Source organism: Hyaena hyaena, unplaced genomic scaffold (assembly GCF_003009895.1).
Source record: "Hyaena hyaena isolate Hyena2069 unplaced genomic scaffold, ASM300989v1 scaffold_114, whole genome shotgun sequence".
NCBI lineage: Eukaryota > Metazoa > Chordata > Mammalia > Carnivora > Hyaenidae > Hyaena > Hyaena hyaena.
In genome coordinates, this window is record NW_024080746.1 from 1249963 (window position 1) to 1275963 (window position 26001).

General features: G+C 38.6%; 1 protein-coding gene across 2 annotated transcripts in view; it reads left to right on the forward strand.

Moving 5' to 3' along the window:
- Nucleotides 1–26001, forward strand: part of ANAPC4 (anaphase promoting complex subunit 4) — a 31980-nt gene that overhangs the window by 5031 nt on the left and 948 nt on the right. Inside the window, exons 3-27 of one of the 2 annotated variants that reach the window (XM_039236664.1) lie at nt 110–242; nt 2000–2074; nt 2203–2229; nt 2322–2366; nt 3009–3093; nt 3754–3858; nt 5356–5439; nt 6529–6615; nt 7036–7100; nt 7832–7874; nt 7987–8063; nt 9370–9470; nt 9552–9603; nt 12807–12862; nt 15406–15452; nt 16677–16733; nt 17270–17326; nt 19461–19554; nt 21478–21575; nt 22141–22202; nt 22281–22319; nt 22419–22520; nt 23705–23779; nt 24690–24863; nt 25555–25678. In XM_039236664.1, the coding sequence (XP_039092595.1) occupies nt 110–242; nt 2000–2074; nt 2203–2229; nt 2322–2366; nt 3009–3093; nt 3754–3858; nt 5356–5439; nt 6529–6615; nt 7036–7100; nt 7832–7874; nt 7987–8063; nt 9370–9470; nt 9552–9603; nt 12807–12862; nt 15406–15452; nt 16677–16733; nt 17270–17326; nt 19461–19554; nt 21478–21575; nt 22141–22202; nt 22281–22319; nt 22419–22520; nt 23705–23779; nt 24690–24863; nt 25555–25678 (1964 nt within the window). The remainder of the gene's footprint in view (nt 1–109; nt 243–1999; nt 2075–2202; nt 2230–2321; nt 2367–3008; nt 3094–3753; nt 3859–5355; nt 5440–6528; nt 6616–7035; nt 7101–7831; nt 7875–7986; nt 8064–9369; nt 9471–9551; nt 9604–12806; nt 12863–15405; nt 15453–16676; nt 16734–17269; nt 17327–19460; nt 19555–21477; nt 21576–22140; nt 22203–22280; nt 22320–22418; nt 22521–23704; nt 23780–24689; nt 24864–25554; nt 25679–26001) is intronic. The other variant, XM_039236665.1, reaches the window with a different exon arrangement.

Below are 26001 nucleotides of genomic sequence, written 5' to 3' on the forward strand. Positions count from 1 at the left end.
CTATGATTATGATGCCTTTAAAATAATAAAACTGGGCATGAAGTGAAATAGCCTTTTAGTTTTCTCGAATCTTGCTGTAATTTATCTTGATTGTTTCTTCTTGTTTCAGTTTTGGCCTTTGCTCTTGCTGACACCAAGAAAATTGTTCTGTGTGACGTAGAAAAACCTGAAAGCTTGCACTCTTTTTCCGTGGAGGCTCCGGTTTCTTGTATGCATTGGATGGAAGTGACTGCAGAAAGCAGGTGGGGTCACACGCAGAGAACCCCCATAGTGACAGCAAGGCAGTCACACAGCTTCTGGTTTTTCACATGGAGACTTAAGGGTGTCTGAGTGTTGACCATGGACACATTGCATTTAACTTTGGGCTTTAAGTTTGTCAAGATGACCTTTTTTAATGCTTTGTTAGATTTTTTTTCTTCTAAAAATAAATGTTTTCTTTATTGGAGCAATAGTACCTGAATGGCTAAGATTTTTCTTTGCTTTTTTATTTTTAGTAGTTTATACCAGTGATTTATACTTTCAAGTAATAGAAAATAAAATTACTAATTAGCAAATGGAGGTTTTATTTTTCTTTTCACCATCTATTTCCAGCAGAGCTTGGTTCTTTTGCATCTTAGTAAATGTCCTGAGTACCAAAGTGCTATATCGAGCACCCTGTTCCGATGCTAAATGAGTTCTTTCTGTATCCATGGTCCTGATAGTTTCCTAGCTTCATGAAAATAACTTTTTGTCTTAATCTACAATCAAGTAATATACCAGGCCTGCAGTAAAGATGGTGTAAAGGATAAGTGGGTTTTGCTAATACTGAAAATAAAAGGTGTTGGGGTTTTTTTTGAGGAAATACAGTAATTTTGTTTTCAATAGCTTTTCCTTAAATTTTAAGTTATTATCAGATTAACCAAGGGCGAGTCTGTGAAGAATTGGATAACAAGGATCTAGCCTGGCATTTGAAATTCACCATAGATAAAACAGTGAATATAGCAAATCTAGATATTTGCTACCCATCATTAAATAATGCAGGGTAAGCAAATGGTCAGGTGACTGTATAGATGCTTAGAGGAGCAGAGTATACTGTGTCATTTCTGTGACATTCTAGGTACCTGCTAAGTGTATCTCTAACATACTTCCTACCAATAATTTAGAAATATAATGTGGAGATTCCAGGGTCTCAAAAGATGCCTAGTTTGAGTGAAAGTGGGAAAAAAATGTTTGCCAAGCCACCACTTTTTCACCTTTTCACTCATTTATTACCAACCATATATGGAGGTAGAATTGAAAAAAGCAGATAAATAATAGTAAAACCTTGGTTTGCAAGCATAAGTCATTCTGGAAACCTGCTTGTAATCTAAAGCACTCATATATCAAAGTGAATTTCAAGAATCATTGGCTCAGTTGTGATCATGCAACATTTGGCATCAGGTACTGCTCATATTGCAAGACTTCTCTCGTTTATCAGGTTAAAATTTATTAGAAATGTTTGCTCATCTTGCTGAACACTCACAGAACAAGTTACTCTCAACCCAAGTCATTTCAGAATACATGATGTCATTTTATATACCTGCCAGGTTGTCAATTCCCCAAATGTATGTAAGCCATTGAACCCACAGTTAAAATGATACAATAACTGCAGTGTTCTCTAAAATTATTCTTGGTACTCATCTGTTCAGTGTTCTTAGGTGAGAGTTAAGAATACACAGAGAAAATTGTTTATTAATTTTCTAAGTATAAAGTGGCTGGATTATTTTTTTTTTTGGCAGAAATAAAGCCTCTTGTAAATTAACAATTTTCTATTTTTCTGTTTCTTGTTTGTGATTGCCATAATGACTATTTTACAGTAGTAAAATATGTGTGACATACTGTTTACTTTATTAAATAGTAAAAATGCTATTTTTAAAAGAAATACTCGGTTTTATATATATATATATATAAAAATAGCATTTTTTAATAAACAAGTAGAATCTTTGGTATTTTTGTAATGCCTTTTTGCTTTTCTTTTCAGTGTTCTAACATCTTTTTATAATGCTGAAGATGAATCAAATCTTCTCTTACCTAAACTACCTACACTGCCAAAAAAGTAAGTATCAGAGTTTAATTTCATTGCAGATTTCTCTTTCCTTTACTTTTAATACTGTGATAATTTTCTTATGTGTTTTAAAAAATATATTTCTATTATTTTTTAAACCAATCTCTGTTTTTCTCTAGTTATAGCAACACCTCAAAAATATTTAGGTAAGCGATGCCTTTTTTGTTTTCAGTATGATAATCTTTTATTCGTTGAAAGATATACTTGAAAAGTAACCTAATTTATTTTTATATTTTAGTGAAGAAAATTCTGATGAAATTATTAAGCTTTTGGGAGACGTCAGGTAAGTCTTGCAAATATCTTAAATGACAAGTCTAATTTCTTTAAGTTGCTACCTGAAGCAGAATTTAGGGTTTCAAGGACAGTTCCTTTATTTGTCATGGTATTTCATTGCTGACAAACCTCTGAACAATACACAGACATTAGTTATTGTTGACTTGTTTGTGTACGGTTTTTGATTGTGTCAAGTGTAATAATGCTGTAATGTACCTTTCTTTATTCTAATAAGTAAAGGAGGTTAGAAGGTACTAGAGTTTCTAAAATTTAAGTTTAAATATTCCAAATTTTTTAAGCCCTTTTAATATACATGTAGCATCAGAGCCATGATACATGATACAACTGATAGCACTTTGTATGAGCAAGGATTGTGTTGTGATTGAGAGTATATAAATATAGTGATTGCGAAAATACCGTATCCTTATTTTACTGTAAACTGATGTTTTTAGGCTAGAACAAATTTATGTTCCTTTGAGAAAAGGAGTAGCCCACTGTGATTGAATATCGAGTATTGGTGAATTTGGTGTTTCAGTTCTCCCTTGGGGGAGCCTCACTTTGCACGTTATTTGAGAGCAAGAACAATTTCTGTCTCCGTTTAAGAACACGGTCTTCTCTGTTGTCCTCAGCTTGTTGCATTACTTTTAATTAGGCTGAATATTCTTGTCCTCGGAGGAAGCTCTGGATTTATTGAGCTCTATGCCTATGGAATGTTCAAGATTGCTCGAGTCACAGGGGTAAGTTTTCCTTTAAAATTTTCTATATCTTTTATTTCTCAGAATATACCACCTAGAATACACCAGCCACCTGATTTATGGAAAAAGAATGAGACACTATCTTTTTTTTTCCTCAGTTTCAATTATTGGCATTCTTCATTTTTAAATATTAAGAGGATAATTTTCTTACTAAGATAAATATTGATATGGTATCTATGAAGATCAGGGACTATTAGTGGAATTAGTCAAGTTTTTCATAACAAAAAGATCTGGAGGACAGACACACTTGATGATGATTGTATGTTTTTGTAGCCTGTAGTCTGGGGGAGCTACACTTTGTGATCAGGGTGTGAGGACGTCACAGAAGCCATCTTCTGCTTATAATGGGTCTGCCGTGGTCTTCTCCGTAGCTTTTCCGTCCTGCTCTCGCCATTCCTGAGAGGGATAGAAAATATTGTTGGCTCTCCAGCACTTGATTTGGGCCCTTGATGGAGGGGTGTGTGCACGTGTGTCTCCTTGTGGACGAGGCAGACAAATACCTTCGTCTCCCACATGTGTGGAAGGAGCCAGGCATGTGTGTTTCTACTTTTCAGAGATCTGTGAATTTTTGTTCCCTATATTGTAAGCAGACGCAGTGTAGCGCTAATCCTAAGTAGCGCGGGGTATTTGACTGTTTTCCAGATCGTCGGTACTTGTCTCGCATTATGTTTATCCAGTGATTTGAAATCACTCTCCGTGGTCACAGAGGTTTCTGCAGGTGGTGCTTCAGAGGTTTCCTACTTCCAGGTGAGTATGGAAGCCCGGTAGCAGCACAGAGTAGAGATTTTTAAGATTTTGACAGGTTTTTATTATCCTCATCTTCGAGTTCTAATGGTTATTAAAACAAAGGAAAAAAACCACAACAACTTGGAGCTTCTGAGTCTCATATTTAAAATCTTATTCTAGTGAACACTATTACTCCTGTGGCCCAGTGTAGTTTTCATAAAAACAGTGTTTTGATGGTTTATTAATGACCATATTAATTGGTTGCTAAACCAGTTCATCTTTGTACCGAGTGTGTTCTTAGGGCTCTGATCCTAATAATAATAATAATAGCTAGTATTTATTAAGTGTTTAATATGTGCCAAGTACTGAGTGATTCATTGTGGTCCTTTTGAATCCTCACCGCAACTTAATAGGTGGGTCCGATTATTATCCGCATATTATAGATAAGAAAATGAGCGCACAGAAAAATGGCAGAACTTGCTCGGTGTCGTGCATTTAGGAAGTGACACTGGGCAGTCTGGCTCCAGAGTTGGTGCTCTTAACCAACACATTTTCTCTTGTGTAAGATGATCACTTAATGTTGGCAAAAACCTTCTGTGTGTTGTTGTATGCTGCTTGTATTGTAGGTTGTGGGAGCTGTGTTGGGCTCCTATAGAGTATTTAGATGGTGGCCGTGGCTTTAAGAAAATCTTCCCTAGATTTTTTTTTTAAGTAATCTCTACACCCAACGTGAGGCTCGAACTCACAATCCTGAGATCAATAGTTGCACGTTTCATCAACTGAGCCAGCCAGACGCCCCTTCCCTAGATATTTATACCAAATAACCCAGCTACTTAGCCAAGGATGCATGAATTCTCAAACAGATGTAGGTCAGAATGATGCAGAATGCACTGTGTATGATGCTTTCCGGTATTTGTTGTTCTATCAGAGCATCAGGGAACTCTTGACTCCCTGAGGCTCCGGAATAGTTGTTCACATTTGCTCTTCCTCTTAAAGTTCTGGGAAAATATGACTTCTAGGATTGCAGTTCATGCTATAGTAAGATGATATACTATTTCTTTGAAGTTTATGATGGATATTCTTTTAAAAAACAGCTTTATTGAGAGATCATTCTTGTACCATTGTAATAGATAGTTACTATGTGTTTGTCAGTAATATATAGTTTTTAAAAAACTTTTTACATGTATTTGTAATCTTTTTTTTTTTAATTTCTCAGAATAGTGTTATGAAATAGATTATTATCTTTATTTGGCTATGGAGAGGGGATTGTTAACCTAGAGAGGGTAATCTGTGGTCGGGTAAACATGGCAGATTAGAAAATCCTACAGTTCTGTTCTGTTAGTCTCCAAAGTCCTAGGCTCCCAGGGAGCAGAATTTGGTCATCGTCTTTCTGATAAGTTAGACCTCGACTCTTCTAAACTGTAAGATTTTTTTTTTTGAGCTGGGAGGGACTTTTTTTTTTTTTTATCTTTAAAAAGAGTGTGTGTGATTATAACTTACTTTATTTTGACTTTACAGCTTGAAACCAACCTGTTGTACTCCTTCTTACCTGAAGTAACTCGGATGGCTAGAAAGTTTACTCACATTTCAGCTCTTTTACAGGTATTTATTTATATCTCATTTTATGTGAATATTTACTGTAAGTTTTTAATAGTCTATAAAACACAGATTTTATTTTGTAAAGCTAACTCTCTGTGGTATAAACATGTCTGTTTGATAATCTAATAATATCCCTTAAAGCAAGAAAAAGGGATTTAATTGAAAAATCTCTTCCCACCCATCTCTTTTGCTCCAGAAGAAAAAGAAATAGTAGTTTAAATTTTTTAAAAACATTCCTGTAAGTGAAATAACATTTTGGAATTTTAAAAGCTTTATTGCAAATAAAGCATTATGGAGAACAGCCATCCTATCAATTTTCTTTTTATGCTAATAAACCCACCCCAAATTAGCTTGTGATACTGTAGGTCAGTGTCTTAGTTAGCAGTCAGGGCTGGGCTCAGCCAGAGTTCTGTGGACCCGGACCAGGACGCTCATCTCAGCGGGGCCTGGTCGTGCATCAGCGGTCAGCTGGCTGGTCTCAGTGTCCCTTAGTCATGATGGCTCCTCATTCATCATCTCCAGCAGGCTCACCCAGGCTCATCCGTGATGTGGTGGCCTCAGCAGGGGTGTCGAGTGCAAGTGGACATGTGCGAAACCTTTTGAGGCCCTGGACTCAGTGTCCCTTTTGCTGTTTGTTGGTCACAGCAAGGCATGAGGTCAGCCCAGGTGGCTAGAAATGGACTCCGCGTCTGTATAGAGGAGCTACAACAATTGTGTCTTTTCTTTTTCAGTCTGACACAGTCACTGACTGACTGGATGTCAAAGATTTCTGGAGATCAGTGTCTGTTTAAGGATTCTGTTTGAAAATTGTATAGCTGACTAAACCAGCATATTGACAGTTAGTGTAAATGAAACATACATAAAAAGCTGGAGGATGTCTGTTTTACCAGATAAAACTTTAATTTCAAAGTGTTTGATGGGTAAGTGATTATTAAATATTAGCTGTGGTCTTCTCTTTCTCAGGCTGAGTTAAAAATGATTGAAAGTAAATTCTGGATTTCTTTGAGATAGTTGAGAGTAAAAGGCATGTATTAGCACATTGATTTACATTTTTTTTTACCATTTTAACATTTTTTTTCTTCTTGTTAATAGTATATAAATTTGTCACTAACATGTATGTGTGAAGCGTGGGAAGAAATACTGATGCAGATGGATTCTCGTCTCACCAAGTTTGTGCAGGTAACGTTCATGGCATTTTCCTTGGAAGGAGTGAAAGAATGCACGGTGTCCTCTTCTACTTTATGAGATGTCAGGGGAAACTGGTCTGATTTGGAAGAGGCAGAGGTCAGGATCACAGATGGTTTGGTCTAACCTCACACTGTTTCCCCAGAGGACAGGCTCTCCTCCCACTGGTGCAGTGTAGGTGGGGACGGGGTGTGGAGTGGAGGGGTGGGCACAGGGGAGTAAGGGCCAATGGTGGTGGAAGAGCTGACCGGCTGCTTTCCAGTAACTGATAGTTCACGTAATCAGTTTAAATATGGATTTGAAGGAAGGTTAAGGAAAAGGAAGGGAGTCTTGCTCCTGTTAATTTTAGTTCTGAATCATACATATGCTTATAATTTTCAAAATACACGTCATTATTTTATCCCTTTTGTCTAGGAGAAGAGCACAACCACTTCAGTGCAAGATGAATTCATGCACTTGCTGTTGTGGGGGAAAGCAAGGTAGTAAACTCACACTGGTTGCCCTTGCGTTTTCTTTTTTTTTTACAGTAGTTTTTTTATTTCAAAAGTAATTCATATTCATTGTAAAAAAAAAAAAAAAAAGGAAAGAAAATTCTGGTGCACAAGAGTAAAAAATAGTATATATCTTTTTAGACTTTTCCATGCATTTTTTTATGTAAATCTAATCATTTTCTGTCTGTTATATTTCCAAATGTATAAAAAATATTTTAATTTTATATGGTCAGATCCGTCTTTTCCCTTGTAGTATCTGCCTTCATGTTATTCTTAAAAAGACCTTTTCCATCCTAAGAGTATTCAAAGATTGAACTGTATTTTCTTCTAGAGTTTTTCTGTGGTGTATATTATATTCTATTCACATGTTCCAGATGTGATTTATTAGGTTATATGCTGTGGAGGACTGACTTCTTCTTTCCTGAAGGTTTATGTAATTGCCCAGCATAATTTATTGAGTATCACACTTTGTCCTTAGGAGTTTGTTGAAATGTTATTTTAGCATTCAGTACCTCTTAAAAATAGATCAGTCTGTTTCTGGACTTTTTTTATTCCTGTTTTTTGTCCTTTTGTGAGCATAACAAAGTCTTAATTTTTTTGGACTATTTCTTTTTGTTTATTTTGCTAAAAAATGTTTTTACTTTGAAATTTAAAAGTTTTTAGTGATGCATTCAGAATTTGAATGGAGAAGACTAAAAATACTTTTCTTTTCATTGTAGTGCTGAACTTCAGACCCTCTTAATGAACCAGTTAACAGTAAAGGTGCAGTTAAAGTATCTTTTTATTTAAATGTCCATGTTCACATGCCTAATTTTTTTTTTTAGAGCAGAATGCAATATTTTATATGCTAAATATATTTTTTTCTCTTAATTAGGGCTTAAAAAAACTTGGCCAGTCTATAGAGTCGTCATATTCCAGTATACAAAAATTGGTTATAAGTCACTTACAGAGGTATGAAGGTGGTGTCGAATTTTTGGCATTGCTTCTATATATACATGGTGTTGGTGTTCCTTCATCATCTTGCATTTTTCATTTTGAGCTTTTTCTAGCTGAAATTGTTGCTTTGGCACTTGAGTGAGGGAAATCTTGGAGTGCCCAAGATTTTTAAAGGATCGATAATGGTAGTTCTGCAGATAGTTTTCAGACATCTTTTAATCGGTCTAGGTTCTCTGTCTGGCCTTTTCTCTCAGCCAAATGACCAGGAGTAACTGGAAATCCAGAATGGTCATATGGCTGGCCTGAAGTTACTAAGTGTCACAGTCAGACTCCGTCTCTGACCTTCAGGTCTTGTGCTGTTTCTATTGCCAGCTCCCTTAGTGAAGCAGTTTGCACATGGATGTTCAGTCAACGTTTGACTTAAATTTTGATAAATCCCTTTATGCTGAGGACTTAGCCCTGTCTACGTCGCCTCTCCCTTGGATCACTGCAGTGCCATCTGGCCTGGTTTCCAGTTCACATGGACATTTGTGCCCCTCAAATGTATTTCCCATAGCAGATCTGATCATGTTACTCTTACTTACAAACTTACAAACTTCCAGCACCCTTCTGTTGTCCTTAGGACCTAGACCTCTGCGCGGCCTTTAACACGCCTACCTCTCTGCTTCATGCACACTGGTGACTTTCTCAGACTTGACTTTTTTTCTTCCTACCCAGGGCTTCTGTGCATCTGTCTTGCCTTCTGGGACACTCCCACCCACTTCTTCACTCACACTCTTTAGATCTCAGCTCAAATACCACTTTTCCCGAGAAGCCTTCCCTAATCCCAAATTACACCTGCATCTGTGAGCATTTCCTCCATTCCATTATGGCGGTTGGAATGATACACTGTCTGTGGCTGTGACTGTCCTCCCCCTTAGACTGTCAGTGCCATGAGGTTGTGTTCACTAGGATGTCCCTAGCGCATAGCACAGTGCCTGACCTGAAGTCAGAGCTTAATAGATATTTGTTGAATGTTACATTCACAGCCTTTGGGTGAATAGGATGGCCACATGACTATCTTAAAAGTGCCAGGGCTAACTCTGGAACATAATTTGATCTCACAAAATTTAATCTTGTGGTTATGTATTCATCTCAGACATGACGACCAAAGATTCTGCTACTTTCTTAGAGAAAATTTTGACAGAGAATTACTTCTCATAGAAAGAAAATTAAGGTTACTTTCAGTTTTTATTTCTGAAAATTTGGAAATGTTTAGGCAAGATAGCAGGTGTCTGCCACCTTGTAATGACCGTAATTTATTTCTGCTCCATTTTGATAGTGGCTCCGAGTCTTTATTATACCATTTGAGTGAACTGAAAGGAATGGCTTCATGGAAGCAAAAATATGAGCCTCTTGGACTGGATGCTGCAGGAATCGAAGGTAAGTTTATTGTTCCATAGACTACGTTAAACATGCTTTACTTATTTCACAAATGACATTTAATTATTTCTTTCTTTTTAGATGCGATTACTGCGGTGGGTTCTTTCATACTCAAGGCAAATGAACTTCTTCAGTAAGTATGCGAGGGTACCTGGAGTCATGACCTGAGAATACTCTTTTTATGAGAAAGAACACACCAAATTGTCATGATTTTCTTAAAATGAGTTTCTAAGTTTTTATCAGAATTGTATCTTTACATGATTAAAACAAGCTAATAATAAAAGTCTCTTAATTAGAGAGGCATTTTACTCTCCCACCAGCCTCCCTCTGAGCCCCTCTGCAGATAAAGAACGAGAGTAGATGCAAAGAAAACAGCAAATGTCTCTTGAGGGGTTTTGCTGTAAAGGAATGGCCGGTAGTTGGGAACCGTTGTCAGGTCTGTCATCTTACGATGGGATAAGTTAGAGCATCTATGATGCCATGTTCTCCTCAGAAGGGAGCACGTGATGGCGGCAGACTGAGGAGAGGATCGCCGGAGCAAGAGTATGGGAGGGGGTGGCCGTGTAGTGCATCAGGGAATGTGCCGGAACAATAGCTTTTCCGTAATTACAGGAGAGAAGGCTGTGGAAAGGGGCCCAGATGGTAGTACGTGAGCGTGTGGGGCTGGGGGAGATTCATTTCCAATTGTCCTGATTGTCTTAATGAAATAGGAATCTTCTGTTGGCAGCTGAAGGTCAGGGCGGGGAGGTGGTTTAGGAATAAAGGAAAAGCTGTGACCCGATTGTCCAGTGGGAGGGTGAACCAGAGGCTGAAACAGGAGCTGATGCTGAGGGCCCTTGGTTAGTGCCTATGAGTGTGTGGAAGTGAGAGCTGACCCCACGGCTCCAGTTTTCCGGCCGGGGTCAGCTGACGGTGCTGGGGCACAGAGCAAGTGAGCTGTTGGATTTGCTAGGCTCGGTGACTACAGTGAAGCAGCAGTGGGGCAAGGGAATTACAGCCAGGGCATGATTACAATGAACCCTGAATTTAAGCTGGTTTAGGAGGAAGAAGGGAGCCGAGCTGGTATGGGTGGGAGGCAGGGATCAGAGGTGGGGGAACCAGCGGGCAGCGGTCTTCGTGAGATGAAAGTGGGGGACCTGGAGGGAGGCCACTGGGAAGATAGGTGGCTGTTGGTGAGTGGCAACGCTTCACATCGAGATTTAGAGGGTTCAAGTTGGCAGCGATGGTCTAGGCTGTGAACTTTGGAATCAACAGTCAAGGTGTGGTAGAGGATGTGACTATGACCTGAACCACTGCATTGAATTGTTCATCATGGGAGCCGGAGTCTCTCCATTCCCAAACGTGTCTTCTTAGTTCTTTCAAAGCCATGCTCTTGCTTTGTCGATGACCTCAAATCTCTGAGGCCCTTAGTTAGATATTTTTAAAAGTGTGCTGTTCCCGGAATGATCTTCACTGCCTGAGTCAGCTTTTCTGTTTGCCTTGGTCTCTGGTTGCGAGCTCTCTTAAATACCTGATGCTCGATGGTTTCCTCCTGTTTATTCTTGAGGCGCTTGAAAGCCGCCGGACAGGCCTGGGCGCAGAGGTGCAGGGAGCCGGCCTGTGAGCAGAGCACGGAGCCTGCTGCGGGGCCGATTCCTCTCTTCGTGTTCCGGTTCTCACAGGACTCCCGTTCGTCTGTTGTGGACCCCATGTGGCCAGGGTCTGAGTGTCCCTGGGACTCTGCAAGCAGATTGCTCCTTTCCCGTGCCCTCTCCGTGGACTCCCTGGGTTGCGGCTGCCTCTGCTGAGCTTCACCAGTAACGTGCCCTTGCTGACACCTCTGAAATGGATTTCTTTTCTGTCCTCTGTTTTCGGGAGTTAATTAGGCACCCCTTCCCACCAATCCATTACCACATTCACGGGCTTTAGAAGGTCAAGGTTGTAGACCCTGGTGCTGAGAGAACAAAATGAGAAGAGAGATGACATTGTTTCTCCTGTGTGTTGATTATTTTTTGGTTCACCATATTTGCGCAGAGCAAATGTGAAATACTAAGCTTTCTGTGATCACTTTCAATATGAAAGAAAGGTAGTTTATTTAACTTCTTGATCCCTTGGATGAAGTTGACTGTAGCATTATTGTTTTAGGTGATAGGTGGGGAAATTGAGGAAGTGAGAACTTTGATGTTAGCCTGTGACAGAGCAGGGGTTGCCAGCGGTGGGTGTCAGAGTATTGATCAGGAAAGACAAAAAGGAATTTTTCTTCCTTTTTTCATTTTGCCCCAGGAGAGATTTGATTATATTGCTTGGTACCATAAATGTCGCCGTCTGTTGATGTCAAGTGTTTAGCATGTTTTTTTTTTTTTTTTTTTTTTTTAATATTTTTATTTATTTCTAGGAGAGAGAGAGAGACAGCATGAGCAGGGGAGGGTCAGAGAGAGAGGGAGTCACAGACTGAAACAGGCTCCAGGCTCTGAGCTGGCAGTCAGCACAGAGCCCGACGCGGGGCTCGAACCCACGAACCGCGAGATCATGACCTAAGCGAAAGTCGGACACTTAACCAACTAAGCCACCCAGGTGCCCCAAGTGTTTAGCATGTTAATGGGACTGGCCCACCCCTCAGTGGTGCTATGGAACCTCTTGCTTGGAAGGGGCTGAGAGACTTAGGAATGAAAACTGCGGTCTTATGTAGAGTAGTTACTTATAGATGTGGAGGTACAGAGATGTTTTAGAAGGGATACCCATATCCTTATTTAGAGGCCTTTAGATCAAGATGAAGATGACTTCCACCTATAACATTGGACTCTGGGGGGTGCGTTTGTGTAAAAGCTGAAGGAAATTCAATGTTTCAGATCAGTTACTGTAAGCATCAAAAATCTACTTCCAAAAATAATGTCCACTGACACCAGAGGTAGTGACATAGTACAAATAGGTAATAATGGTTTCCTGTTGGCGTTGATGTTTTTTCTTCATACTGACCAGTGAGTATATTTTTAACCTGAGGATAATGCTGAAAGTGTTTTTTTTTCTGACTTTCTTTTATTTGCAAAAGTTGGAAAAGGATTTCATACTTGACTAAATGCTGGGAAAGACCATGACACAGTCTGTGGCGAGGCTGTTATAACCAGTTAGAATCTGAGAGATTTGCTTTATTTTTGAAAAGAACCAGGATTTGCTCTCCTGAAGCTTTACTTTTAGGTATGTGTTTGATTTGTAAAATCTGTTCTAAAGGCTTAAATGTCCTCCAGGTAGGATAAAATAGAATGGTAAGGATTATTCTGTCCCACACCAATTGAACAGTGATACATGAACCCTGTATAATAATTTTATTTCTGATTTCTTTTATTTTTATCTTTTCAGAGTTATAGATAGTAGTATGAAAAACTTCAAAGCTTTTTTCCGCTGGCTTTATGTGGGTAAGTTAATTGAATGAAACATTCTTACTACTTTAACACTTCTTTAAAAACTGTGGGAGTATCAATTTAGAATATTTAATTTAAGTTACTCTAGTAAAATTTCCAGTAACTGTAGAGTAGAGAGAATGGTATAAATGGACCGTCTTCTACCATTCCCTGGCTCACCAGCTTTCAACACAAGTCCAGTCTTATTTCCTTTGCACACCTAGCCAGCCCTGGCTCCCTGCAAATGTAACGTGTAGCTTTTTGATGGTCTCTCAAGCACTGATGATTGACTTTTTTTTCTTTTTTTTTTTTTTTAACCTTGTAATGTCCCTTAGGTTAAAATAACATTTGTGGATCTCTACTATGTATTAGCAGTGTTTGGATTTAGATTTTTTTAAAAGAAAGGGCGTGGGGAAGACCTAGCCTCTGTCCTTGGGTCGCTTATTTCCTGTGTCATTCCTGACCTTCTGTTTCCAGATCTGTGCTGGCCATTATGGTAGCCAGTGCCTCCTGTGGTTCTTTAAATTAGTTGAAATTTTATAAATTATATGTTCAAGTTCTTTAGTGATCTCAGTGATCTCTCCATATTTGAAGTACTCAGTAGCTACACATTGTTAGTGCTTACCATGCTGAACAGCACCAAACTAGAACATTTCCACTATTCCTTCTGTCAGACGCTAATGCCCTAGCTAAGTAGAATGCAGACCACTGGTAGCTTTTCTCTGTATCTCCACAGTATGTCTTTTCATTTGCAGGTAGTTAACCAATATTTATTGACCTGACATTAAGTGTTTTAATGCTTACTCTACAGTGTATTTTATGTACGTCCATTTGTACTATTTTTGTGATCCCTCTTAATATCTTTGAAATAGTCCAGCATATATTTCTTTCCAACATAGGCAAAATTTGGTTACAAATGGGATTTATCCCAGTTCGTAAAACCTCTAAAGTGTAAATAAAATAGAAAGTAAATGATCTGTAATGTGCTCACATCTTTTAAACAAATGCCTGACTCTTCAATTCTGATACCTTAGAAACAGACTTGTATTTGTCAGCCTAATATAATTGCATTTATGAAAAAAAGAGTGTGATCTACAGATGTTGGTGTTTAAAATTCTTAGTTTTTTCTCAAAACCATACCAGTGCCAGCCAGAATGGGGAGCCAGAGTGTTTATCAGGCCAGCCTATTTAATATCAGAGATTAATTAGAATGAGTTACAATGTTAAAACTGAATGTGATCTTAGATTTTCTTTCACAGAAGTTTGGTTTTATGTCTGATTGTTGGAGTACTTTAGGCAGTTTATGTTCATATTGCATGTCCTAGCTCTAATAAGAAGCCTGATTAGAGAAGTGAATTACTGCTTAGTCCTTACCGTTAAAGCAGGGCCTTGTAGAAGGCACACTGCACTGGAGAACTGGAGACCTGCTTTTCTTTTTTTTTCAATTTTTTTAATGTTTGTTTATTTTCTGAGAGAGAGACAGCGCAAATAGGGTAGGGGCAGAGAGACACAGATCGTGAGCGGGGGAAGGGCAGAGCGCGAGGGAGACATAGAATCTGAAGCAGGCTCCAGGCGCCGAGCTGTCAGCACAGGGCCCGATGTCGGGCTCAACCTGACGAACTGCAAGATCATGATCTTAGCTGAAGTCAGACACCCAACTGACTGAGCCCCCAAGGCGCCCTGGAGACTTGCTTATAATCTCAACTCTGCCACCAGTTGGCTGTGCGTCCTTGATTTGCTTTTTTGTAAAATGTAACCTCCATGAAGCCAGGAGCCTCTTTTATACTGCTGTCTCCCTGGCACCTATAGTAATTTTTGGATGGGTAAATGAATGAATGAGTGGAACTAGATTATGGCTTGTTTTTTAGATAATTTAGAAGTTTGAAGTAATTGAGAGCAGTTTCTAAAATAATTTGTATTTGCAGAATCACATCCAGCATGCTTACTCCTGAACAAACACAATTAATTAAAAGGGATATTCAAACACTTTTAAAAACACATGTAGCATACTCCTTGACTTAGGTGGACACAATACAAAAACACAGCCCTCTGAAAGGACAAAGCGAATCAACCACAGATATTAAAGTATATAAATATATATAATGTAAATGTATACATATGCACATAAACCTTAGTGCAAATATTTCTATGTAACAGAAAACCCAAGGGAAACAGAATGCCCATGTTTGTTGGGTATTCAAAGGCTTTTGGAGGCAAGAAGTGCTTGCAGATTTTAAGAGAAGAAATCTCATATGTTAGAAGGGGAATCCCCACACACGGTCTTCACACAGGCAGCCTGGGGTGGCAGTGGGTTGAGTTGAAGGAGAAAATAAATAATAGTTTAGGATTATTAGACCAGCCATTTTGAACCTGAAAATACAAGTCAAATTTAAATTCTTCACTCATTAGTTTTTAGAAGAAAAATAAGTTTTCCCTGGTGATTTTCTTTGTTGAATATTGAACATTTAGTCCAATGAAACACATGTCATTTTGGAAATGTATCTGTTATTATGCCTGTAGTTTTCCTTTAAAGATAGTATTTTAATTTATATTTCTAGCAATGCTGAGAATGACAGAAGACCACGTGCTTCCGGAGCTGAATAAGGTATATGGGAGTACATCTTCCGGTTGTTAACGTTACTCTGGTGGAGTTTAGCTTTGCTGGTCATCCTGTTGTTCTTACACGGTTGCTAGTGTACAATGTGAGGCTGTAGATGCTAAATATAGCTTAGTAAGCCTTTTTTTGTTTTTTAAAGAAATTTGTTTTATTTTCACCTCACAAAATGCCTTTAACTGTGGCTATCTAGTTTTATATATAGTTTTCATGTTTACATAAAATTTTGTAATCTGTATTATGTAAGGGTGCTTATATCCTTTAACTTCCTTAAGTCTTGAATGCATATTTATTTTCCTTGGAATTCTAGTACTTTAGGTATTAGTACCTATGTTGATGTCTGGTAAACACTAGTTTCTCTTTCTAAGGATTGTGACAGGTGGCAGTGGAATTTCCTTTAAGATCTTTCAGACTAGGGCAAAATTCCTGCCTGATTTCTGCGGCTCACTCATCCTCATCCCTGCCCAAGCTCTGAGTCAGGTAGATTAGGTCATATGGGGCCTGAAAAAAATGGAGAGCGTTAAAATTAGCCTCGGGGGACTGGACGAATGCAGGGTTGCCATTCTGACTCTGACAAGAAGTGGATCTTTTATGCTGAGGATGACCGGCCGTGCACACCAGGACTTGCAGATCACATTAGCTGTTTCTCTGACATCACTTCTACCTTTATTTGAGGAGATAAGGTGTGTTAATTGTTGGGGGGACCTCAGTGTATAATTTCGAGGTCAGGGATGAAGGTGGGGTCACTGTAAGAAGCAGAGGCCAGCCCCGAAGCATCACTGTTGAGCTGCAGCTCTGAGCTCAGGTTGGGGTTACTTATCTGGGCCACAGTCTCCTCTGCCAAAGCAGGCGCCCTGCACACACAGTCTTAGCACGATAACAAATCACTAAATGGTGAATGCTAAGGAAGTTACTAAATAAATTAGTGTTTTATTACTAAAATCATAAACAACTTTAGGCCATAAAATTCTGTGGCTGTTGGGTTAGCTGATTGGAAAATGGGTTTAAATGTTTAATGACATGCTTGTCAGAGCCTCAAGATTTCATATTTTCACAGTTGCATAACTTTTGGATTTATATTGATATTTCTTTGAAGGAACTTTGCCTCTTTGTACCATGGCTTTTAGCAGATATTACATTACATAATATAAGATACTGGGAAGCTCTCTTTTGTCTTGATATGTTTTTCTTTTTGTTCCTTTTTGCTTTTGATAGATGACTCAGAAAGATATCACATTTGTTGCTGAATTTCTTACTGAACATTTCAATGAGGTAGGAAATTGGTATTTTTATAATGTTTTTTTTTTTTTGAAAATAATTGCGATAAACCTGGGAAATAGTGAGAAGTAATCACATTCAATCCAATTTAATTGACATTCTTAGTTGTGCTGTTTATGAATTGTTGAACTAATTAATGGCAGTACTTATTTTAGAGCCTGTAAGTACAACTTTTGTTTTTGTTAAGAATAACTGCCTCTAACAGCTGTCTTAAAAAATTAGGGTTTTGGTTAAGTTTAAAATTTTTTGGGGGGTGTTTGGGTGGCCCAGTTGATTAAGCATCTGACTTTGGCTCCGGTCATGACCTTGTAGTTCATGGGTTCGAGCCCCACATTGGACTCTGTGCTGACAGCTCAGAGCCTGGAGCTTCTTTGGATTTTGTGTCTCCCTCTCTCTCTGCCCCTCCCCTGTTTGCGTTCTATCTCTGTTTATTTAAAAATAAATAAACATTAACAATTTTTCTTAAAATGAATTCTTTCCTTCTCTTTTGTGAGTTGATGTAAGAGTTAAAATATGCTTATTCTTTCTAGGCTCCAGACCTTTATAATCGAAAAGGAAAATACTTTAACGTTGAAAAAGTTGGTCAGGTATGGGCTTTTGACTGAACTTAGTTATTACTTTTAAAAATAACTATTAAAAACTAAGGTTAAAACTTTAGCAGTGTTAGTCTTTATTATCCAGAGTTTCTGGAAAATAATACAATGCCAACTTCGATAGGAGCCCTGTTCTGATGGTAACCAAAGATTAGCAGTTTTTAAACTTTTTGGTCTTTTAAGCCTTTTACATTCTGAATAATTATTGAAGACCCCAAAAAGTTTTTGGCTAATATGGGTTATGTTTACCAATGGTAGATATTTTTAGGCATTAGAAATTAAACAGAATACAGACTTATTTAAAAGTAACAATAATTTCTTTTACCGTTACATATTAATATAAATACTTTTAATGAAAAATATATTTTACAAAACAGTGAAGAGTGGCATTGTTTTGTAGATTTGCAAATCTCTTTGATGTCTGGTGTGTTAGAAAACAGGTTCTCATAGCTGTTTCTTCGGTGTGTTGTGATAAGGTTTTTGGGTTAATGTATGTAAAGAAAATCTGGCCTCACATAGGTGTTAGAAAGGGAGGAGTATTGTAATAGCTTTGCCAGATAATTGTGGATGTTTTTTGATATTCCAAGTCTTGATAAGAAATAGTACCTTAATAGTTAGCTGTAATGTGGAATCTAAAATTGCATCAGTGAACTTTTCATACTCTGATACATTAAAATCCATTTATCTGTCTTGTACTTTGAGTGGATCATTTACCAGTGCATGATTTTGTAATATTATGTATTGGTCATTTGGAAAATATTGGTTCACTGAGTTGTGCAGTGAATGCTGCACCAAATGCTGACGCCTTTCCCCACGCAGTATCTGAAAGTCAGATTTTATGAATATCAGCACCAGTTTCATCAGGTGATCTTTAAGTACTATGGCTGTCAAGCACACAGGGCAGATACAGATTTTCCAAAATTTTAAGTTGGCCACGAATGTTTAAATTTTATCATTGGCAGTAAAGACTTTCAGCTATTCTGCTTACAGTGACAGGCCTACTTTATTTTCAAGAAAGTATCTACCAAATACCCACATACGAATCATCATAGCCTATCTGCCAGTCATTCTTTCAAGTAAAAATGGAATTCCATTAACAACAACAAAGTGCCTGGCTTCACTCACAACTAAGACAGTTTCTTAAATGCTTTTCCTTACGGTAACCATTGTACTGTGGCATCTGCAAAAGTGCTTTATGTATACTTCCCAATTCTGTCACACAGAATATTAAAATGATTTGTACTCAAGGGTTGAGATTTAACTAAATCAATAATTTTAATAGCTTCATTAAATAATAATGGAAACTATCAGTATGTGGCAGAAAGGAATACAGTGACCACTAGTATGGGTTGAGGCCACCACCTTGACTCCCGGCACCAGCGGTTTTCCCCACCTGTGCTTTTGACAACACAGTTGTCAAAAAATGTCAACACAGTTGAAAGGGCAAGTAACATTTTGATGCTATAAAAATAGCATCAGCCTCATGGAGCCTTAAGGTGTCTTTGGGACTTACAGAGGTTTGTCGGTTGTCCGTACTTCCTTGTGAAGTACTGCGTTAGAGTAGATTAGCAGGTGATACTTCCAAAATTAATTTGTTAGGTACACACGCACACACACAAATAGATGGTTAAAATGTACTTCATGAAAGTGGAACACAAAATTTAAACTCAATTTATGGTCTGTGCATCTGTAGTGTTCTAATCTTTCCGTAGTTTTCAGTTTGTTTAGTGTCTTGGGATTTAATAGATTTTGGTCACTTCACTTGGAATAATACCAATGCAATTTCAGGGGACTTGGTAGTGAAATAGAACCACTCATTAAATAGAATAATGTTAAGGCGCGCCTGGGTGGCTCAGTATGTTAAGCATATGACTTCTGCTCAGATTATGATCTCGCAGTTTGTGGGTTCGAGCCCCACATTGGGCTCTGTGCTGATAGCTTGGGGCCTGGAGCCTCCTTCAGATTCTGAGTCTCCCTTTCTCTCTTCCCCTCCCCTGCTCATGCTCTGTCTCTCTTTCAAAAAAAAAAAACAAACATTTAAAAAAATAGAATAATGTTAACTGTATAAAGTTTTTGAAGCCTGTTTCTTTGGTTTACAACATTAAAAATTTTAATTTTGTGTTTCTAGTACTTGAAAGATGAGGATGATGATCTTGTGTCGGCCCCTAACACAGAAGGAAACCAGTGGTATGATTTTCTTCAAAATAGCAACCACCTTAAAGGTATTTAATGAACCGAGTAGAGTTTGGTCATGTTTATACTTAATTTGAGACCAGTATATTAGCTATGAGTGTTGCTGAACAATTGCTGAATATTTATCTCAGTTCCTTAGATCTTTCGTGTCTATTGTAGTTGATTAGAGAAACAGCAAAATAGCAAACAAGATGACATTACCGTGATAGAAAACACTCTGATATGAACTGTGATGTAGTAAGGTTGTTTATTCTCAGGTATTCTTTATATTGTCTGTTTTGTACCATATAAAAACTAGGATATTGAGAAGGAAATTAGAGCCTGCTAGTGAGAGGAGCCTTTTTCTGATTCCAGTTTGTTAATTTCTGAAAGCATAATGATGCTTAACTGTTCTCCTAAAGTTGTAGGTTCTTTGTGTACATGTGCTTTTCATTCTCTAGGATCTTAAATATTGACACAGTAAAACTATCCAGCATTAGTAGAGATACAATAGCAGCCATTAAATATGTCAGAACTTCACTATTTTACACGACGATATTTGAAGAGGTATTTTTTTGCTTTCTCAAAGAGTGATCTGATCACAGTCTATCAGTTTCTTAGATCCCTAGGCTAATAACCACATACACGTATTTCCTTTTTTAATCCTCATAGAACCTATGGGGTAGGTACCTGTTATCCCTGTTTACTAATGAGGAGACTGAAGGTCAGAGAAGGCCCAAGATCACACAAGCCAGTATGCAGTGGAGCCAGGGTTCTGCTGACTCAAAGCCTGTTTGTAACTCGACTCAGTGGTAATCTTTGCCGCTTGTGTCTGGGTGCTGTCTATCTGAATAAATGAAGGAATGAATGAGGGTGGATGGGGGAAGGAGAGAATTCTCTGAGGCCCAGAACTTTGCTTACTGTTTCTTTTGTTTTAACTCTGGACTTTTTCAGAGCAGGACATATTTTGTATTGCTTGAGACACATTGATGTCAGCCTCATCCTGAAGCTGTCCTAGGGGTCTACCCAGAGTCGTCTCATTACAACGAAAGATGTTCCTATCACCCTTATCGCTCAGGAAATTCTGAGGGTTTGAGAAGCTCTGTGCCAGGAACCAGGGACAAAGACCACATGTCTTTCTCTGCTCCCACAGCATCTGTCACCTGTGGGGAACTTATAACGTTGACCTGCTTAAAGCTCACGTTGTCCAGCACAGCTGAGACCTGAGATGCTGCAGGTGAAGGAAGCCCGCAGAACTCAGTGGAAGAGTGCAGGCCTGAGAGCCTGAGGGTTCCATTTACAGGTCTAGGTTCCTAGTCATTTCCACACTGGGCAGTTGCCCAGACCTTCTGCGCCTCATGTTTTAGTCTGTAGGGTGGAGAGTGAGATGCTTACGTTGCACAGCTGTTGGGAGCAATAGAAAGAACAGATACAAAGGATTCCAGCGTAGTTGGTATCCATAAACGTGGAATCATAGATCACTTTCTACTGGTAGAGTAGCCTTTTGAAAAGTCAAGAGCTTATTTACACAGCACTAGTTTCTTGTCTCCTGTTTCTGTTTTTAAGTATTATACTCTTCCAGAACAGTACCCGACTGTTGTCACCGCATTGTGGCAGAGAGTAGAGAACAAACTCTATTATAGGTCTTATGGTTCCCAAATGATCCCTTCCTTCTTATACCCAGTGGAAGCATACCGTTCGATTTTGGTGGGGAAAATGGAATAAAGAATACCAAGCTGCTAGGATGCGGCTTGTAGTAAGTGTGGTTTTTAGGGGGCTCGCAGCAGGTGATGATGAAAGGCAGAAGGCCACAGGCATTTCCAGTGAGGTGTGTGAAGGTATAAAGAAGTGGCCAGGGAGATTTCCACTGCCAGATAAGCTGTGCTGGCTGCCGCTCACAGGAGTTCATTTTCTCCTAATCATTTGGTTTGCTATAGCTTTGTGTTCTTGTTTCTCTTTTTGTTTGAAACCAGAAAGTCCTTTGCTGTTCCCATATTATCCTCGAAAATCACTGCATTTTGTGAAAAGGCGGATGGAGAACATCATTGACCTATGCTTGCAAAAACCAGCAGTAAGTCTGAAAGAAATGCATGTCTTAGAGTAGGAGTGAGAATGTCTACAATACGTGGCTCACCTACGCAAATGATCACGGTTGTGAAGGTGAGCCACGTGAACATGCTGATAGTCCACTTCTGGCGAACAAAAATGGCAGTTTCATATGGTTCACCCTAACATTTCCTCTCATTGTTAGTTCCTTACATAAATTAAACAGTCACAAATACAGGGTTACTGAAAGTGTTGGCATCCTTATTATTTGTTCCCAGAACAAACCCAATACAGGGCTGTTGTGTCTCCAGTTTACTCCTACAGGAGGGAGCACCGGTGCTTTGAGACTCGGGGGTGAGACGGGGCTCTTAGGCTGCCGGGCACTTCTCTCCACGTCCTTTTCAGCTCAGAATATCTTCTCTCTTCCTCACTGTTATGAGTGTCATTGAAGTTTCCTGTGTGAAAGCTTCGTGATCTAAGTGGTTTTTTCCTAGATTGGAAGAGCGATGGTCAGGTTCTTCATGTAGAGTATCTGTGTGTATGTATGTACATGCTTTAATAGTATTTATTATTAAATCTGTTTTATTTAGGATGTAATTGGAAAATCGATGAATCAAGCAATCTGTATTCCTTTATACAGGGATGCTAGAAGGTAATTCTATTTCCTTTTTGGGTGATAAGATTCAGTGGCCAATTTAAGTTTTTCTTACCTTTTCTTCTTTTGTTTTAGTGAGGACTGTACACGCAGATTGTTCAAATTTCCTTTTCTGTAAGTGTGTGTTTCTCCCTGTCTCATGCGAACAATACAGTTTTGTTCTCTGCAGCGATAGCTAAATATCATGTTGTGACGTTAAATTTTTTTCCTTAGGTGGAATAATAAAACCTCAAATCTACATTATCTTCTTTTTACTGTTTTAGAAGATTCACTTTATAAAATGTGCATCTTAAGGAGACACACTGATATTTCCCAGTAAGTGTTAATTTAAAGTTTGAATTAGATAAGATGATATACTTATTAAATTTTTTAATGTTTATTTTTGAGAGCAAGAAACAGAGTGCAAGCGGGAGAGGGGAGAAAGAGGGAGACACAGAATGTGAAGCGGGCTCCAGGCTCTGAGCTGTCAGCACAGAGCCCGATGTGGGACTCAAACTCACAGACTGCGAGATCATGCCCTGAGCTGAAGTCAAAAACTTAACCGACCAAGCCACCCAGGTGCCCCTGTTATTTTTAATAATAAAACATACAGCATCCCTCCCCTATATTTTGGGGTTTAGTTAAGCCACCTTCTGACTCTAGGCTTGTCACTGAACTGTTCTTAGTCTTAGTTTTCACATCATTAATATGATAATGCCAAATTAGGAAGCTATGTGATCCCTTCTGATTCTGGATTATTAATTTTGTACAGGTATAGCTGTGACATGTAGGATTTCTTTAGGGTTCAGAAAAATACAACAGCAGAACACTCAGGATTGCATCTCATGAACTTGTAGCAGTTCAAAACTGTGTTTTGTGTTCCTTATGGAAAGGACTTTTACCGCAGGCTGTTTGCCTTTCATTAAATAGAAGAGGCCTTGCCTATAGAGACTTCTCTTGAGAATCTGAAGTGAAATTCTAAAAAAAATAAATCATATGCAGAATACCATTAGTATCTCAAATGTTTTTTTTTTTGTTGTTAAGTTTATTTATTTTGAGAGAGATGGCACAAGTGGGGGAGGGGCAGAAAGAGAGGATGACAGAGTCCCACGCAGGCTCCAAACTATGAGCTGAAATCAAGAGTCGGACGCTTAACCAGTTGAGCCATCCATATGCCCCCAAATGGTTTTTAATTTGAATTTGAAGGAAATTTTTGAGACCAAGATGAAGCCAAAGAGAAATAATTTGGTTGTTCCAAATGCCCTTAATTTTATAAGGTATCTAGCTACTTTAGTGACTAAGTTTTAAACCAAATTGTCATGTTGATGCAGTTGTGTCTATTTAGGTGTTTAAATTAGTTGTCAGTGTTGAAGAGTGAGTGCAATGGTATTTTGGTCTGGGACTTGCTTTTCAGGTAAATACACTAACACTGACAGTCATGTCAGCATTTAGATCAGCATTTAGATCATTGGCTATCCAGGTTGTCCCCATAGCCTTTTTCTTCCTCTTCTTTCTTCAAGATCTGTGACTAATGGACTGATTGCTATTAAATTTGGGAGCTTTACCTACGCTACAACTGAAAAAGTGAGAAGAAGGTAAATCTTGAATCTTGTTTGGATGAGATTATATGTATACATACAATATGTGTGTATGTTTAATAAAAGCAATTATAGAAATACAGTTAGACTCAGTTACAGTGATGATACTGTGCTTAGGAGGCCTTTGTAACTTGCAACATAGGGGGCGGGATTGCCCCGTATGTGTTATACTTTGATTTGACTTAATAGTAGACTAGAACCTTCCTGTCCTACAGGAATCTGTACAGCTGTGGTTTCCTGTAATGAATAAGTTCTGCACTCCCCTGTCCATTAAGAAAGGGCGGTGGTCCCAAGGGGCATGTGCCTGGAGTTCTTGTTATGACCAACAGTAATGTGAGGTGGTGCTTTTCTCACTATTCTGGGATGTTCTCAGGATATAAAAGGGTAACATTAGCAAAGTCACCCCTGAGCCTGTGGAATGGACACTAATCATAGACCAGTGTTTTCCCCATTTTCTTTTTCTTACATGAAAGGAGTTTTTAATGATAATGTCTTTGAAGTTATTGTGACTTTTCCTATGTAAATCTTATTTTTACTTTTCAGTCTAGTTAGGCCTGTTTATTTACTGAGTATATCTGCAAGGTGCCGTTCATGGAATTTCCACAGGCTTAAGGCCTAACTCTTGATATCAAGTTTTCTGAAAGTGTGAACCAACCTCACTCTCACAGACTTTTCTTTTTTCATGACGACCTGTTTTTAGGGCTTAGTTGTATTTATGAATAACCGGTACAATAGGTAGCTGATTTTAGTGCAAACGAGTGATGTATTTTAAATGTAATTGTATAGAATGTCACTTGATTTTTGTTTTCTTAATGATTTTGTGCTGCACCAGTACCATGTTATGCATACAGTATTTTCTCTGTAGTCCTGATCGTCTCTGCTATAACAGAATGTACTTTACTTCTAGCACCTACAGTTGTTTAGACGCGCAGTTTTATGATGACGAAACTGTAACAGTAGTTCTGAAAGACACAGTGGGGCGCGAAGGAAGAGACAGACTCTTGGTCCAGTTGCCGCTGTCTTCAGTATATAACAGTGAGGATTCTGCAGAGTATGAGTTCACTGGGGCTTACTCGACAAGGTAACCGCCTCAGTAGTAAGAGCTTCTCTCTGACATGACAGTTCAGTGTTTTTTAATGTGTGTCACACGTTCTGGTGCCTTAGGTGTGCTGGACAGTGGTTACTAGGAATAGTAATAAAGTCAGCTGAGCAGAAGTACTATATTTTATTTAAAAAAATACTGACCGGCAGCTCTTATACCTCTTTGTTTTACTAATAAATCAAGAAGCATTTGCTACAATAAGGTGGGGAATTACTTGGAGTGGAGAACTAACTTCTGTTAGTTCTGTTTTCAAGCAAAGCATTAATCAGATTATAGTAGAAGTAATGATTTTAGATTGGCTCTTGGTGGTTTCCTACCAGAATTAGGACCTCAGTAGCCATATGGAGGGTACACAGCCAATTCCAGAGGCCGTTTTAGTTTTCTTAGATTTAAGTGAGTAGGTCCCTTCTCTAATTTAAAAATGTGTCCATTTGCTTTCCTTGAAAAGAAATCAGAAACCTTTTGTCATAGTAAGATGACATTCTAGCTATTTGGAATTGCAGGATTTTCCTAGAAGATCATATAATAGCTTTTTAGATAGTGGCTGATAGAATTATATTGGAAATGGGAGTATTGGTAGAAATCAGACCCATGGTGGATCCTGTTACTACCCTTGTAAACCAGGGAGAAGACCCCGTTTTCATTCCTCCGTTGGTTTTTCCCCCTCCAGGCTAGATGAACAGCATAGTGCTATTCCCACACGTACCATGCATTTTGAGAAGCATTGGAGATTACTGGAAAGCATGAAAGCACAGTATGTTGCTGGGAATGGTTTTCGCAAAGTGTCCTGTGTGGTAAGTATTTACAGATTGTTTACTGACTCAGAGTAACAGGGGGAAGTGACTTTGGATCTGTGGTGTCCTTTCAGAAAGGGCAAACATTTTGTGATGTATTGCTTTTATTGGTTGTGAGCATGTTGTAGTCTTAGCTATGTAGCTTTCTCGTTCTGAGGAGTCTTACTAAGTAATAACAATTCTAGATGTTAATTGTTAATTTTTTTTTTTTAGGTAATCTCTATACCCAAAGTGGGGCTCACGCTTATACCCCGAGACCAGGAATCGCATGCTCTTCCAGCTGAGCTAGCCAGGCGCCCATAGATGTAGTTGTCATGACATTG